At 46.7% G+C, this 17,957-nt stretch overlaps 1 protein-coding gene across 1 annotated transcript in view; it reads right to left on the bottom strand.

The window, feature by feature from the left end:
- Nucleotides 1-3,620: 3,620 nt before the first annotated feature.
- LOC121286889 (angiopoietin-1-like) overlaps nt 3,621-17,957 on the bottom strand; it is a 154,957-nt gene continuing 140,620 nt past the window's right edge. The window contains exons 7-9 of the mRNA XM_041204112.1: nt 14,667-14,833; nt 10,816-10,946; nt 3,621-3,781 (exon numbers count right to left, since the gene is read on the bottom strand). Coding sequence (XP_041060046.1) covers nt 3,621-3,781; nt 10,816-10,946; nt 14,667-14,833 — 459 coding nt within the window. The remainder of the gene's footprint in view (nt 3,782-10,815; nt 10,947-14,666; nt 14,834-17,957) is intronic.

The raw sequence follows: 17,957 nt of genomic DNA on the forward strand, positions 1-17,957 counted from the left end.
AATGCTGTCGCTGTGGGTAATGTTATCGATGTGGGTAATGCTGTTGATGTGGGTAATGTTGTTGATGTGGGTAATGCTGTCGCTGTGGGTAATGCTGTTGATGTGGGTAATGTTGTTGATGTGGGTAATGCTGTATGTGTGGGTAATGCTGTCAATGTGGGTAATGTTATCGATGTGGGTAATGCTGTTGATGTGGGTAATGTTGTTGATGTGGGTAATGCTGTAAATGAGGGTAATGCTGTCATTGAGGGCAATGCTGTTTTTGTGGGCAATGCTGTACATGTGGGTAATGCTATCGATGTGGGTAATGCTGTCGATGTGGGTAATGCTGTCGCTGTGGGTAATGTTATCGATGTGGGTAATGCTGTTGATGTGGGTAATGTTGTTGATGTGGGTAATGCAGTACATGTGGGTAATGCTGTCATTGAGGGCAATGCTGTTTTTGTGGGCAATGCTGTACATGTGGGTAATGCTGTTCATGTGGGTAATGCTGTCATTGAGGGTAATGCTGTCGATGTGGGTAATGCTGTCGTTGTGGATAATGCTGTTGGTGTGAGTAATACTGTCCATGTGGGTAGTCATTGTGTGTAATGCTGTCTTTGTGGGTAATGCTATCGATGTGGGCAGTCGATGTGGATAATGTTGTACATGGACCTTCCAAAAGGCTTTGGAGAAAATGGACAGAATGAACATGGATACAAAATTGGCTGAGTGATAGGAAACAAGGAGTTGTGGTTAATGGTTGCTTTTTGGACAGGAGGAATGTTCATAGTGATGATCCACAGGATCAGTGTTAGAACCCCTGCTCTTCCTGAGCAAGGAAGTTGAATTAAATTGGTCTAAAACTCTGGTTTGACCTTGTCTGGTATATTGCATCTAGTTCTGGGCACCACCCTTTAGGAAAGATGTGAAGGCATTAGAGAGAATGTAGGAAAGATTCACAAGAATGGTTTCAGGAATGAGGAACTTCCATCATGAAGATAGATTGGAGAAGTTGGGACTGTTTTTCTTGGAGAAGAGGTTGAGAGGAGATTTGATAGAGGTGTTCAAAATCATGAGGGGTCTGGAAAGAGTGGATAGAGGGAGAAACTGTTCCCAATCATGGAAGGATCGAAAACCAGGGGACATAGAGGGAGAAACTGTTCCCAATCATGGAAGGATCGAGAACCAGAGGGCACAGATTTAAGGTAATTAGCAAAAGAAACAACGGTGACATGAGGAGAAACATTTTCACACAGCGAGTGGTTGGGATCTGGAGTGTGCTGCCTGACAATGTGGTGGTGGAGGTAGGTTTCAACTGAGGCATTTAGGAGGGAAATGGATTATTATCTGAAAAGGAAGATGTGTCGGGCTATGGGAGAAGGCAGGGGGACAGGAACTGGGGGAATTTCTCCTTTTAAGAACCAGTACGGACATGTCACCTAAGTGGCCTCCTTCTGTGCTGTACCCATTCTGTGAGTCTGTGAAAACTGAATAGGACATCTTACACAGAGGTTACTGCACTGGAAACAGGCCATTCCACCCATCTAGTCCCTGTCAGTGTTTACCCGCCACCCAAGGGAATAGTCCTAATCGAGTTTACCCAATACTTATCCAATTCCCTTCGATCCCCATTTCCTTCAACATCCTGTTCAATCTGAATTAAACAGAAAATACAACCAGCTTCAATTCGGAATCATCAGTGACTGTTCAGAATATTGGTGGGGGTGGGAGGGCGGTGGGGAGGGTGGGTGGTTGTGGAGAGAGAGAGAGAGACACCTCTTAATACTCAAAATATACGTTTTACACACATACGCTCTCATACACACATATTCACTCATGCACTCATTCACTCACTCACACACACACTCATTCACTCACTCACTCACACACTCATTCACTGACTCACACTCACTCACTCACACTCACTCAATCATGCACTCATTCACTCACTCACTCACTCTTTTGCTCAGTCTCACACCCATTCACTCACACTCACTCACTCACACACTCATCCACACACACTCACTCACACACACACACATTCACTCACACTCACTCACTCACACACACTCATCCACACACACTCACTCACACACACACACATTCACTCACACTCACTCACTCACACACTCATTCACTCACACTCATTCACTCACACACACATTCACTCACAAATTCATTCAATCACCTACTCCTTCATTCATTCACTCACTCACATGCTCATTCACTCACATGCTCATTCACTCACTCACACTCACTCACTCACTCACTCATTCACTTGCAGACTCATTCACTTACACACTCTCACTCAGTTTTAAACAGCAGGGAACTCGCACAGTTTTTCACATATTGAGAGGATCACAAACTGCACTGGGGGCTGGGGCTGGGGCTGGGGGGGCGGCAAAGAGAATCAGTATGAGGGATTACGACAGTTCACAAAGCAGTAATTGTTTGCTGAGTGACTGTGTACGTTATGACAGCATCAGTGACAGGTACAGAACCTTAAGAGGTGATGCACAGTCAGGGAGAGTGAGTCCAGCTCTCTGAATGCAGAGTTTGCATTTGGGACATGCGTTGGTAGGCTTATATTCCTTCGTCTATGGAAGATTAAGGGGTGATGGAATTCAGATGTTTAATATTATTAAAGGATTTGATAGGGTAGATCAGAATGAAATTACTTCCACTGTGGGGGAACGTCTGGAACAAGGGAACATAACTTAAAATGAAATCTTGGCCATTCAGGAGGTGATATCAGGAAGCAATTCTTCACACAAAGAGTCGTGGAAACCTGGATCTTTCTCCCTTGAAAACTGCTGAAGCTGGGGTTCAATTGGAAATTCCAAAACTGAGGTTGTTAGCTTGTTGTTAGATAAGGGTATTAAGGGATAAGGAGTTAAGGTACACATCAGCCGTCATGATGGTGAAAAAGGCTCAAGGAGATAAAAGGCCTCCCCCTGTTCCCAGAATCAGGACTAAAGTGTTGTAACCCACACTCCCTGAAAGCACAGCGTTCCCTGCGTGCTCTGTGAGATCACGGAATTTAAGCAGCTGCGTTCTGGAGAGAGAAGGGGAAGAGGGAGATGGTGAGAAATGGTGATTTCACAAGGGGCTGATTTACTAATCGTGACCATCTCAAAGGCTCTTTGTACAGGTAACTGGGCCAGAAATCTCCCTGTTACTTCCCGCAGTTCCACTTCATGATCTAAATTATAGTTGACATTTTAAATTAAAAAGGGATGTAACTGTTCCTAATATCTTATACACATTTACACTGCTTAAATGTATTTAAAAAGAAACATGCCCATTAGTATTCAGAACTAGTCGTTAACGATCTTTGCAGAAGTGGTTCAGAAGCTTCTGAAGTGAATTAGTTCTCAGCAGGGGATTCTCTGCAGTTGATTATCAAAACCTTTTAGCCCTCATAATTTTTTGGCCAACCTATGTAAATTCCTTACAGCAAAGATTCCCCTCTCAGCCTCCTCCGCAGCACAACAATGCCAAACTCTTCGCTTGCTCGGGCTTAGGCCCTCGTCTGTGCTAGTTCCCCCCACCACCCCCCCAACCCCCCAAAAGAAAGGGCTAGTGTCACAGCTCGTCCGAGCTCCCCAACGAGGATCGCCCTCCACCGCTGGCTGTTGTCAGAAGTCCAAGGGCCTGATCATCATGCTGGTCGCCCGCAGCGAGTAACTGGGGCCCCTGAAGTAATGCCACTTGATGCCATTGAGTTTCCGTATGTTGTTGCCAGCTGTGTAGTACATCCCGTTCAGGTTGGACAGTCCACAGGCATCAAACCACCATCCTGCAAGGAGAGAGTGGGGGTAAAATAATCAGTGGCGACTGGAGCAATTCCACACTAACTAAAGACGACAGGGCTGACTTAACAAGAGCCAAACATTTTATGAATCAGTTTCTGCACATGTTAGGAAGAATTTGCATGCTGTAGCTCCTTTATCATATTTAAATGCCCCCAAGACATATCACAAGAACGGGATATCAGCAAAAAAATAGATGCCAAGCCACATCAGGAGCTAGGACAGGTAACCAAGATCTTGGTCAAAGAGGTTTAAGGAGTGTATTTATGGAAGAGAAAGAGGCAGAGAGGTTTAGGGAGAGAATTCCAGAGCTTAGGATTCAGGCAGCTGAAGGCACAACGCCAGTGGTAGCGTGTTGAAAACCTGAGATCTGCAAGATGCCAGAATTGAAGGAGTGCAGAAATCTCAGAGGCTTGCAGGTCTCAGCTGGATTTGAACTCAAGGTTGAAAATACACAAGAACACAAGAAATACAAGCAGTGGAAAACCTTAAGGCCCATTGAGGCTGCTCCACCATTCAACACGAACATAAGGACATAAGAAACAGGAGAAGGTGTGGATCATTTGGCTCCGCAAGCCATTCAATAAGATTATGGCTGACCTACTTGTGTTTCGATTTCCACATTCCCATCCAACCCCGATAGCCTTTGATTCCCTTGCCTGATGACTGATCTTGACTGATCTTGGGATTCAATTCCACTTTCCAACCCACTCCCCTGTGGCCTGATTCCCTAAGAGACCAAAAGTCTGTCTATCTGATTCTTAAATGTATTCAACAATGGAGCATCCATGAATGTTAATGTTTTGGGGGTAGATGGGGTATAGGTGGTAATGTCATTGGACTAGTAAAGCAGAGACCCAGGTTAAAGCTCTGACAAAGAGTCATATGGACTCAAAACGTTAACTCTGTTTCTCTCTCCACAGATGCTGCCAGACCTGCTGCATTTCTCCTGCGTTTGCTGTCTTTGTTTCAGATTTCCAGCATCCGCAGTATTTTGCTTATACCCGGGTAAAACCCCTGGAGATATGGGTTCAAATCCCACCTTGGTAGCTGGTGGAATTTAAATTCAATTAATTAATTTTTAAAAAGCCTGGAATTTAAAGCTAGTCTCAGTAATGATGCTAATGAAGCTACCAGCAATTGCTGTAAAAACTCATCTGGTTCACTAATGCCCTTTAGGGAAGGAAATCTGCTGTCCTTACCTGGTCTGGCCTACATGTGACTCCAGACCCACAGCAATGTGGTTGACTCTTAACTGCCCTCTGAAATGGCCGAGCAAAGCCACTCAGGGGCAATTAGGGATGGGCAACAAATGCTGGCCTAGCCAGTGGCACCCACATCCCCTTAAAGATTAAAAAAAAATCAAGGCATTGATGATCAGGAGCCAGTGTGGATCAGGGAGAACTTCTGGTAAACATCTGGGCTGGCACCAGGAAAATGACCATGGAAGCTGTCTGAACTTGTACAAACCACTGGTTCGTTAGTGCCCTTTAAGAGAGGGAACCCATCACCCTGACTCAGGCTGACCTACGTGTGATATAACCTCAATCGATCTAGTGGACTCCCCATTCCCCTTCGAGTGTCTCTCTTTTATATAAATACCACTGCAGCAGCAACATTGTCACCATGATGCAGCGGTTCGAGAAAAAGTTACCACCTCCCCTGCCCCCTGCCCCCTGCCCCCTGCCCCACCAGACCACACCAACACTTTTCGGGGTAATCCTGTTGCCTACATTGTCCACATATCCTGCAAGCAAAGTGAAGAGAAGGTACGTCAGTGTTACCTCTGAATGCCTGTAAACACTCAGACGTGACACAAGGTCAAACCTGTCACCTCCACCACCCAGAAGGGTAAGGGTGGAAGGTGAATGGGAACACCGCCAGCTGCAAGTTCTCCTCCTTGAGTATCGCTGATAAAAGACATTTTGTCGAAGCTTTTCGTCTTGCACTCATCAGGACAATCGCAAGAATACCAATGTCAGGGGAAGCAACAACTTTATACTGGATGAGAAGAGACTGCTGATTGGATGGTAAGTGGACTCTGATTGGTAGAGGCGTTGCCATGGAGGATGCACCAGTTAATGGTGACTGACAGTTAACTGCCAAGGCATTAGTATTCTTGCGATTGTCCTGATGAGTGCAAGATGAAAAGCTTGGACAAGAAGTCTTTTTTCGGCAATACTCAAGTTCTGTAGAATCGAACGACCACCTATGAATATATCACCACTGCTTATCATTGCACTTGGGTCAAAACCCTGGAACTCTCTTTAATGCAGGCTGGTGGGAGCACCTACACCGCACAGACTGCTGTGGTTCAAAAATGTGACCCGTTTGAGCGCAGAATCTGAGCAGGGACACCCAGTGACAGCGGGGAGGGGCTGCTGCACTCGCAGATGTGCCATTTCTCTGAGGAGACATTAAACCCAGACCCCAGCTGCCCTATCAGCTGGATGTAAAAGACCCCATGGCACTGTACCGAAGGAGAGCAGAGGAGCAGGGCAGTTTCCAGGCCAATATTTATCCTTCAACCAACTTCACTATAACGGATTATTTGGTCATGGATCTCATTGCTGCTTGAGGGGCCTTGCTGTGTGCTAATTGGCTGCCATGATTCCTCCATTACAGCAATGACTCGACTTCAGAAATGACTCCATTGGTTGCAAAGCACTTTGGCGCGTCCTAAAGTTGTGGATGGCGCCATATGAATGCAAATCCTTTCTTCCTTCTTTCTCAAGGGCACCAGGGACAGGCAATAAATACCAGCCTAGTCAGAGACACTCACGCCCCAAATAAAGTGACAGGCAGCTCAGAGCAGGACCCCAGTATGAGGCACAAGGGCCAACACACTCTCTGCACCAGCAAGGGAAAGATTTGAAGCAAAGTAACAGACGGGTTTGAGGTGATGACGATTTGGACACAGCTGCAATGAATATTTTACAGGGGCGAATGTTCCGAATATTTAGCCTGTTAGTCTGGCTGGTGAAAGCTGTCAAACTGACTAACTCTGCTGTCTGCACTCATTAAACACGGCAAACATGATGAAATATTAGCTCTCCTGTGGTGAAATTTGCCACTTTATTCCCTTTACTCATGACCTTTGCTCTCCGTTCAAACATTTTGCATGAAATCTTTCCCACATTTCAAATAAAGTTCCCTGGTGAAGTTTGCAGCCTCTCACAACAAACCCAGCTATACATTTACTGTGTGCAAGGAGCTGGATGGACTCAGGTTGTGATGCCGTGAGTTGTGAGATTGTGAGGGAAAAGGAAGAATTCTTTGCAGGACATGTGGGAATAGCCAACAAGAAAAGAGTTTACATAGTATTTACAGTACAGACATCTGGTCTATCAGGCCATGTTGAACTTCCATTTATATAGCACCTTTCACATTCCCAGCTCATCACAAAGTGCTTTGTAGCCAACAAATTACTTTTGAAGCGCAGTCCTCATTGTAACTTAGAAAAAAAAGGCATCCAATTTGTACACAGCAAGATCCCACAAACATCAATGCGATAATGACATGGTGACCTGCTTTAGTGATGTTAGTTGAGGGATAGACATTGGCCAGGACACCGGGAATAACTACCCTGTTCTGCTTTGAAATCATGCCAGGGAATCTTTGACGTCCACCTGAGAGGGATGACAGAGCCTCGATTTATCAGCTCATCCATAAAGGTGACCCCTCCGATCGTGCAGCCCTCCCACGGCACTAGCACTGGAATGTCAAGCCGGGTTACGTGCTGAAGTGCAGGGAGTGGAGCTTGGCCTTTTCAATGGGGGTGAGAGCGTCAACATTATGTCAAGGATGTCAAGATATGAGGAAAGTGGAACACTGAGGTGTGAGGAATCTGAAGGGTCCGAAGGATTATGTAGAATTTATAGCACAGCAATAGGTCGTTCAGGTCAACCAGTGAGTGCCAACATTTTATACTCCATTGGAGAAATGAGGTGGTTATTGAAGAAAACTGGGTTTATGAGATCCAGCGGAGATCTGGGTTTCTGCCAAGTGATGGGGACAGCAGGATGCGAGGGATTGGCTGATCTGAGGATCTGAGGGATTTATTGGGGAAGATAAGAAGCTCATAATGATTTTAGGGTGTGTGGATTCTGGAGATTTCTGGGTGTGAGATGATGTTTAGATGATGTGGGCATTATGTGGAACGTCTAGGGCAGAACTGTCTGCCTGTCGGGTGGGTGGGGATCGCCAGAGAAGCAGGCCCTGTTGCCATTTTGCGTGGGTGGGCCAATTAAGGCCCACCCAGCGTGATGCCCAGTGGGAAGTGCTATGCGCTCCCTGTGCGGGCGGTGGGGGGTGGGGGGGGTGGGGGATATCCCTGAAATTGAGAGTGCGCTCTTTCACACATGCACACGAAAGAGCGCACATCTCCCTGAGGCTAAGTGCAGCCTCGGGGAGATCACATCGATTTTTAAAAGTATTAAAAATAGAGAAAAGAAAAATCCCTTACACATTCCCCCTCATATGACAATGTCACCTGAGTTTGGACATGTTCATAATTTACAGAACAACTTTATTACAATTTTTAAAACCCTACATGAAACCTCAACCCTCCGGTGGATGAGGTTTCATGTTTTTTCTATTACCCGCCGGAGCTCCTGGCCTGCCCAAGAACCATAAGTTTGGATGGGCAGGTCCTTTAATTGTTTAAACGATCCTGTCGATGGCCTCAGTTGGCCATTGACAGGTTGGTGGGCCCACAGCTGATTTGGCTGCGCCCCCGCCTTCCTGAAAATTTAAAGGGGGGCGGGATGACATCAGGGGTTCCACCCGATATTCTCCCACGTCATTTTACATGTCAGCGAGCAGGCCCCGCCCCCTCTCTCGCCGACGGCAAAATTCTGCCCCCAGTCACCAAAGCAGCAAAATCCGCACCTTCGAGATTGTGACATTATCGTTCAGGTATTTCCTGGATGAGCCGCCTGATTGGCCAATGTAACTTTGGCAGAATGCCTGTTTACAAGTGGCGGCAGGACTCTGCTCCCAAGTTACAGCTGAGAAGCTCCCAGCCCTGACTGCAGAGGAACCTTACAACAATAAGACAGATCAAGGAACGATTGATAAGGAACAGAATTTTGAAATGAATGAACCAATATCCCGATAGTCACATGGTCTCAGTGCAACAGGCAACATCGTTCAGGGTAACTGCAGGAGAATCGGGAGATTTTTAATAACCGCAAACATTATTTTGATCGGTTTGCTGCCTCTCGCTCTGGATATTTCTCTCCCGCTGTATATTGTTCAATCTGTCCAATTTATTTAGTGATGAATAAACGTTTATAATGTCAAATAGAGTGGTCACATTCATATAAATGCTATGGTTGCAAGAGAGGTGAGATGCTGGGAATCCTGTGACGAGTAACTCACCTCCTGACTCCCCAAAGCCTGTCCACCATCTACAAGGCACAAGCCAGGATTGTGATGGACTACTCCCCACTCACCATGAGCACAGCTCCAACAACACTTGAGAAGCCATCCAGGGCAAAGCAGCCCATTTGATTGATACCCCATTCACAAATATTCACTCCCTCCTCCACCACACAGTGGCAGTAGTGTGAAATATATACAATATAGGAAACAGGAGCAGGAGTAGGTCATTTGACTCCTTGAGCTGGCTCTGGCTGATCTTTATCCTCTACGCCATTTTCCTATGCTATCCTCATATCCCTTCATATCTTTAATATCTAGAAATCAATCTCTCTCTGGTCTTGAGCATACTCACTGACTGAGCCTCTATTATCCTCTGGGTAGAGAATTCCAAAGATTCACCCACCTTCTGAATGAAGAAATTCCTCCTCATCTCAGTTCTAAATGGCCTACCCCTTATTCTAAGACTGTGTCCCTGGTTCTAGACCACCACCCCCCTCTCCAACAGCCAGGGGTAACATCCCTCCTGCATCTACCCTGTCGAGCCCTGTAAGAACTCTGTAGGCTTCATTGAAATCACCCCTCATTCTTCTAAACTCCAGAGAATACAGGCCCAGTCTCCTCAATCCCTCCTCACAGGACAATCCAGCCATCCCAGGGATTAGTGCAAGATGCACTGCAGTAACTTGGCAAGCCTCCTTCGACAGCACTTTCCAAACCTGTGATATCTACCACCTAAAAGGACAAGGGCAAGGGCAGCAGATAGATGGGAACACCATCTCCTGCAAGTTCCTCTCCAAGCCACTCACCATCCTGACTTGGAAAATATATCGGCTGTTCCTTCACTGTCACTGGGTCAAAATCCTGGAACTCTCTCCCTAACAGCACTGTGGGTGTACCTATGCCACATGGACTGCAGCAGTTCAAGAAGGCAGCTCACCACCACCTTCTCAAGGGTAATTAGGGATGGGCATAAATGCTGGCCCAGCCAGCGATGACCACCTCATGTGAAAGAGTTAAAAAAGAATCCTAGGAGTTAGGGACAGGGGGAAATGGAAAAAGGGCCTTACAAGGAGGGCGCATGGTGGATACAGTGACTGTACCTTTCAGGATGTGACTCACATGCATTAAAGGACAGGAATAAAGGTTGAGAGTTTCCTTGTGACGTTGGAACTTCACTGGAAGTGAGGTGACTTGTCCTAGAATATTCATAAGATCAAGAAGAGGCCATTCAGCCCCTTCAACAGCTCATGGCAGATCTGTGCTCCATCCCACCTTTAGCTGCATTTGCTCTGGATCTCTTCAGTTCTGAGGCAAAAACTTATAAAGATACGATAATCCAGGCATTCCACCTGCTCAATTGGTTGAGCCGGGAATTTTCTGGGGTGGACACGGTCATGAAATTTTGGGGGGAACCCTGTTTCTGCAGCTTATCCAGGAGTTTTTCTCTGTTGTGACAGTGGACTGAATCTGGAGCGTGTGCCACTTCCTTTCCCCAAAGGACATTCCAGGTGCATATGTAAGATTGAAGGGCTTCCTAAAACCTCTCAGCTCCAATCTTAAACATGCAACCTAAATGTGGAGTGTCGTCATCAATGGTAAAGGGCGCAAGAGCAGCAACTGCCCCCTCTCCTCATACCTCCGGTTAACATCAGTGCACACTTGCAGTGACAGTTGTCATTGTCCGCATCCCTTGTGCTGAAACTTGCTCCGTGAACAGACAGGCTGCTCTGGCGTCCAGCTGTTCCACTGTATCCTTTCAGAAAAAGCCTGTTGGAGAGAAGGTAGAATTATAAGCCGCTGTAGCCATTATTTCTGTGCCGTTGTAGGATGGCCATTCAGGCATGGGGAGTATCATTACCAAGGGTGCTCCTATCTCCACCGGACACAGACTCTAACCAAGCTAGCTGCATCCTGATAGAAGGCCAGGCATTTTAAAAAGGCTCAAGCTATAATTCTGCAGGAGGGTTCTTTCATCAGGATAACCAGAAACTTTACAAACACAATCTGTAAAAACAGTTGTCTGGTATTACAGGTTATTGCTGAAAATAGAGACATGTTGCTGAAGCTTTTTGTCTCGTACTCATCAGGAGGAATGCAAGAATGCCAAGTTTCAAACGATCACAACAATTTATATTACAGGAGAAAAGAGTGCTGATTGGTTGGTAAGTAGATTCTGATTGGCCGAGGTGTTGCCACGGAGAAAACAAAGGAGAACTATAGGCTCCCAAAGCTCCTGGGTAATTTAGAAAAGGTGCAAGGCTTGAAAATATTTCTTTAGTCTGCTCAAAACTCAACCTCACTCAGCCAGCCCGCGTTTGCAAAACTCAAAATATAACATCCATGTTAGTGTGATCCTGTGATTGGGCAGCACTTGCTGAACAATCCTAAGTGTGTTAATAGCTACACTAACAACCAATTTAAGATAACCAGTCAAACTCGTTATATGGCTCATTTTTGCTTGCTAGTAGCAGCATACATTTGTACTCAGGGACCCATTCTCTGCAAGCAAAAAGGATATGTTCAAGCCTTGTGCTTTTTTTGACTTACTCAGGAGCTTGGGGAGTCTTTTGTTCCCTGTTGCTCTATCAATGGTAATGCCTTAGCCAATCAGATTCGACTTGCCAACCAATCAGCACCCTTTTCTCCTGTAGTATAGATTGTTGAGATTGTTTGAAATTAGGCATTCTTGCATTTGTCCTGATGAGTGCAAGGAAGAAAGCTTCAGCAACATGCCTCTCTTTTTTAGCAATTATTTAAAAAAAACTGGCACCAACTTTTCTAACGAACAAAAGCTGATTTCTTTTCCAGCTCCTCGTCCCTCAGTTGTATCAATGTTGTTCTGACTCGTACTTCACCAGCAGAGGGGCAAGTATAAATAAATCAGTTAAGGACCATCCAATCAGGCATTGAGGAGCCTCTCTGCTTTCCAATTGTTGGGGGAAGATCTTAAGCCTCAAGGCTTTAGACAACCAAAGGCAGGAGCGTGGGGACAGGGCAGTCAGAGGGAGAAGGTCACGTGATGAAACCTTCAGGAATCCATCCAATCATTGTTGGCAAGCTGAGCGGTCAGGCTTAATGGATGGGACTAGAAGAGAGGGCGGGTGGGGGGTGGGGGTTTGGACAGGGCTGGAAGAGGTTTAGTGTTGATAAAGCTGCAGCCTCTAGGGCATAAGGAATAGAAGCTGGAGTGGCCATTTGATCCCTTGTCCTGTTCTGCCATTCAATAAGATCATAGCCGATCTCCTACCTCAACCCCGGCTGCCTGCACTGTCCCCATATCCCTTAAAGCCCTTAGTAATAAAAAATCTATCAACCACTGTCTTAAATAAGCTGCACCCCTGAGCATCCTCAGCTGTCTGGAGTGGAGAATTCCGAAGATTGACAACCTTCTGAGTGAAGAAATTTCCTCCCATCTCAGTCCTACATGGCTGACACATTATTCTGGAGACCATGACCCTTTGTTCTAGATTCCCCATAGAGGAAATATTTTCTCAGCATCTACCCTATCAAGACCCTTGAGGATTTTGTAAGTTTCAATCAGATCAACCTCCCATGCTTCGAAACTCCACGGAATATAGTCTCCTCAATCTCTCCTCGTGGGACAATCCCCTCATCTCAGGGCACTTGCAACACTCGATATGGTTTGTGAGATCATTGTACGCTGTGTGGTGCCCAAGTGAACGTGTAGAGGGAGAGGGAGAAAGAGAGAAAGAGAGAGAGAGAATGTTCTGTAGTTTGAAATTTTGCCAAAACTACATATGAAAAAGATGTTGGGAAGAATCATGAGGTGACAGAGAGAGTGACATGACTGAGATTGAGCTAGTGAAAAAACTTTTATCTGGAGAGTTTTATTGCACTGGATAAACAGTCAGTTTGACAAGAGAGCGATCTAGTTACATTCTTTCAGGTTACTCCACTGACTGAAGTACAGAACTGTGAGCAAACAGTCTGTCCCAGTAGAAACCATCTTAGAAAAACACATGACTGTTTGCATTGGCAACAAGATTTATTCCATCTCATTTGTGAAAATTCAATCTCTGATCTTATTACCATTTCAGACTTTTTGTGCTTCTGGATGGGTCCCTTGTCTCTCTCTCTTTCACACCTCCATCTCCAGTGAGAATCTCTTTCTCTCTCTCTCTCTGTCCCTCTTTCTCTCGGTGTTTTTCAATTTCTATCTGTTCCTCTATCTCTCGCCGTCTCTTTCTCGCTTTCTATCTGCCTCACTCTGTTTGTCCTCTCTCACTGAGGATGGTGGAGGTGGGGGGGTGGGGGGGGTGGTCAGGGTGGGGTGGGGGGTGTTGGCGGGGGGTAGGGGTCAATTTTATGGGGCTTCCAAAAGTGGGAAATGCGTTGGTGACTTAATTAAGTGGGAGCTGAAATTTCACCCAGAGTACATTCTGTGCCTTTGCCACCCTCAGTACTTCTTCCAACTGGAGTTCAGGATCAGCTGAGGGGTGCTGGTGTGGTGGAGGGGTGGTGGGCAGTGGGGTGGGGGTGGGGGGTGGGGTGACAATGGTATGTGGTAATCAGCAGGAGGTTTCCTTGCCCATGTTTGACCTGATGCCATGAGACTTCGTGGGGTCCGGAGTCGATGTTGCGGATTCCCAGGGCAACTCCCTCCTGACTGTATACCACTGTGCCCCCACCTCTGCTGGGTCTGACCTGCCGGTGGGACAGGACATACCCAGGGATGGTGATGGTGGTTTCGGGGACATCATCTGTAAGGTATGATCCCGTGAGGATGACTATGTTGCTTGACTAGTCTGTGAGACAGCTCCCCCAGTTGGGCACTAGCCCCCCCAGATATTATGGAGGAGGACTTTGCAGGGTTGTGTGTGCCGTTGTTGTCCCTGGTGCGTGGGTCAATGGTGGGAGATCTGTCCTTTTAGACTTCATAGCGGTATGATACAAGTGAGTGGCTTGCTGAAGTCACAGGTAGGCCAGACTGGGTAAGAATGACAGATTTCCATTCCATTTACGACGATCATTTCATGGTCACTATGACTGAGACTAGCTTTTAATTCCAGCTTTATTATTTGAATTTAAATTCCAGGGAAGTCATGTCCCCTAGTCCATTGGCCGAGCCCTCTGGAATACTTGTCCTGTGTCATTACCAAGGCACCACCACCTCCCTCGATTGTCCTTGGCAGGATTTATCTTCCAGTTGTCGCACACAGCATTCCGGGACGTTATTTGACAATGAATAGGTGCAAGCAAGTTCTAATCATTTACCAACTATCCATTTGACAGCGTTTTTGAAATTAATTATTATCAAAACAATAATTTTATCTGTGTGATCTGTCTTATACTGGACACGCTTGCAAAGCAATAAAATCTTGTATGCCAAGTTCAATGACTTCATGAGCCACGGGAGTTCTGGAAAGTTTGTAGTATGATATTTTAGTTTGGAAATCATTCATTTTACTGTGGGTGACTTTTACTGGTCCCCCAGTGACCGTTTTCAAACAAAAATAAACCCCGTACCTGTAACTCTGCTTCTCGCTCCCCAAGTGGAATTTCTCATACAAGGAATAGACCTGGTTTCCGTCCCAGTCCCTCAGCTCAATCCGGAGCGAATAGACCCGTTGACTGGTCAGCTGGTAGATGGCCTCATTCCCCAGCCAGTACTCACCTGCTCCGTCTCCAAAACCCTGCCAGAGAAACACAGAGATGGGTGAGACGGGCTCAGCCCCAGGGCAACACTCCAATGCAAACCAGAAGAAAGGGCAAATTTCAATTTTCCATAGCACCTTTCACATCACAGAATCACAGAAATACACAGTGCAGAAGAGGCCCTTCGGCCCATCGAGTCTGCGCCGACACGTGAGAAACACCTGACCTACCCACCTAACCCCATTGACCAGCACTTGGCCCAAAGCCTTGAATGTTATGATGTGCCAAGTGCTCACCCAGATACTTTTTAAAGGATGTGAGGCAACCCGCCTCCACCACCCTCCCAGGCAGCGCATTCCAGACTGTCACCACCCTCTGGGTAAAAAACTTTTTCCTTACATCCCCCCTAAACCTCCTGCCCCTCACCTTGAACTTATGTCCCCTTGTGACTGACCCTTCAACTAAGGGGAACAGCTGCTCCCTATCCACCCTGCCCATGCCCCTCATAATCTTGTCAGGTTGCTGCAGAGCATTTCAAGGGCAATTTGTACTTAATGTAAGAAAATTATAGAAAATTCCTTCAGACTTATCGTGATTTGCAAACATATTCCTTTTTAAAAAAAGCAGTCGGGAAGTGAATCAATGCTTAGCCTGCGTCCTGCATGTGCTGTTATTTATATATTTATTGTTTCAGCAGTGACCACTCCTCCCACTGCACATTTCTCCAAGATTCACCCACACAACCGAGAAATGAACTTAACAATCAACTGGATCACAGCGCACACCATCGCCTGCCAAAGGACACTATGCAGCGCCACCAGCATCAAAACAAGGTGCTGGATAATTTCAGTAAGGTTCAGGGGCTGATCGAAGGAGAAACAGAACAGCAATCCGCTCCAGTCCTACCCTTAAAATCATCGGAGTGTTGACAAGAGCTGGTGCGGTGGGGGGGAAGGGGGGGAGAGAGGAAGCAGGTGGGGGAAGGGAAGGCGAAGAGGCAGCAAGAGATGACAGATTTGAAAATGAATCTGATAACTCTTCAGTAAACTTGCAGGTGGTGGGTAAAAATAATATTTGCACAAAATGCCAGGATGAATTGTATCATAATTGACACTTTGGATGGAATGTTCCGCTCCCATTGGCGTCCGGCCTGTTTGGCGGGGCGATCGGACAATGTGGCAAGAAGGCCAAAGATTGGTTTTATGCCGTTGTGAAACCAGTTTGCGATCGTCCGCTCCACCCATCAATGGTGGGACACGTTCCTGCTTCCGCACATCAGGAACCTAATTTCAATACTTTAACCCTTCGTTTTAAGCCGAGCTCACAAAAACCATCCCCCCCCACGCTGGATCATCCAGGCACATCGGTGTGATTGCACACTAACGTGTTTCACAACTGTACATAAGAGATGTGCACCTGGTGAGCTGCACTTCACTCGGGACTTTGAGGTTTGTTTGCCCACCTTGCTTCAGCTCTCACACTCATCAGTGCCAGGCTTCACAGGCAGCACCACATCACTGTTAGGGGGGCTCACGGGCAGGTCTCTACCCACCAGACCAGGTGTAAGGCGGGGGTGGCTTTTCAATGGCTGCAGGGCTAGGGCTCGCTTGGGGAAGGGGGAGAAGTGGCCTCAGGCAAGGGAAGAGGCTGCAGGGCGAGGGCTGTACTGGGGAAGGAGGGTATCCCAGGGTGTGTGTGGGGGGGCACATGCTGATCTGTGCAAGTGGCCTCAAGATGGTGAGGGCTGAGGAGGCAGTCTCCAGAGGAGATGAGGCCAGATGGAGATGTGAGGGTGTGTGTGTGAGAGAGTGAGTGGTGATGTCCCTTGAGCTGGCAGTGAGTGAGATGCCAGTGAATGTGTGATGGGTTTGTGAGTGTGAGAGCTTGGAGAGATGAGATGGTTGCCTTACCCTGGCGGCATGGATGAGATCATTCATCCTCTTTGTGCACTGGATGACCAACCTCTTCTGTGCAGTGTTGGCAGTGACCACCACTGCCACTGCCACCCAAGCCGGAGTGTTGAGATTGCTGGACCTGCGGCCAGAGCTGGGGTGAAGGATATCACAGCGGGCCTCCCAAAGGCATTCCAGTGACAGGTCACTGAACTCTTCTCGGCTTTCAGGGCCGTGTCTTCACTGGAGCAGTCCTGGGCTGCAAACATTGAGAACTGTGTGTGTGACTGTGGTTTAGATATGGCACCCGGAGTGAGGAAACGGTGAGGTAACGGTGTGGTGGGTGATTCAGAGGCCGCCCGTCAGCGAGACAGCGTGTTTCCTGTGGCTGCATATTTAATGAGGTGGAAAACAGATGATAAGGCGCAAAAACCCACCATTGTGGGCAGCGGGTAAAATGTCGTTTTTCACACCCATTACTGCAGTTAGTGCAATTCTGGGACCATTCTGCCCTTTGACTCTAATAAGAAACAAAAAAAGACTCACGGCCAATTAACCTGCGCAGTCATTTGGAGGAACAGAACTACAGAACTGGGGGAAGGAGTTTGGAACAGCCGGAGCTCATGTTGTGAGCACTATGCGTACCTCACAGCTAAAAGCCAACACCAAGGATATCATACATGACAACAGGCTTGACACAAACATGACTCAGGTCGTAAGTGTGACAAACAGAAATATATTTTAGATTCAAGTCTTTTGGTATGTTATATATGTTTCTAGTAATACTTCCTCTACATGTTTGCTCTTGTACACCTGCAGTAACTTTCCTATCCTCCTTGTTAACCAAAACTAGCAGGACTGTACCTTTAGGTTGACTACTTTGTTCTTTCACTTATCATATCAATGGTTCAGTCGGTAGCACTCTTATTTCTGAGTCAGAAGGCTGTGGGCTCAGATTTAGGATCATTGAATGTTACAGCACTGAAGACGGCTATTCAGAGCACCATACCTGTGCCAGCTCTTTGGTGAAGTTGTAAAATTAGTCTCATTCCACAACTCTTTCGAAAGTCCCCATTGAATCAGCTTCCACCATACTTTCAGGCAGCATGTTCCAGATCACAACAACTGGCTATGTTAAAAAAAAGCTTCTTCACATTTACCTCTGGTTCTTTTGCCCATTACCTTAAATCTGTGTCCTGTGGTTTCTCCCTATTCACTCTATCAAAGCCAATCATGATTATGAACGCCTTAATTAAATCTCCCCTTAACC

This window comes from Carcharodon carcharias, chromosome 14 (genome assembly GCF_017639515.1).
Source record: "Carcharodon carcharias isolate sCarCar2 chromosome 14, sCarCar2.pri, whole genome shotgun sequence".
Taxonomy (NCBI): domain Eukaryota; kingdom Metazoa; phylum Chordata; class Chondrichthyes; order Lamniformes; family Lamnidae; genus Carcharodon; species Carcharodon carcharias.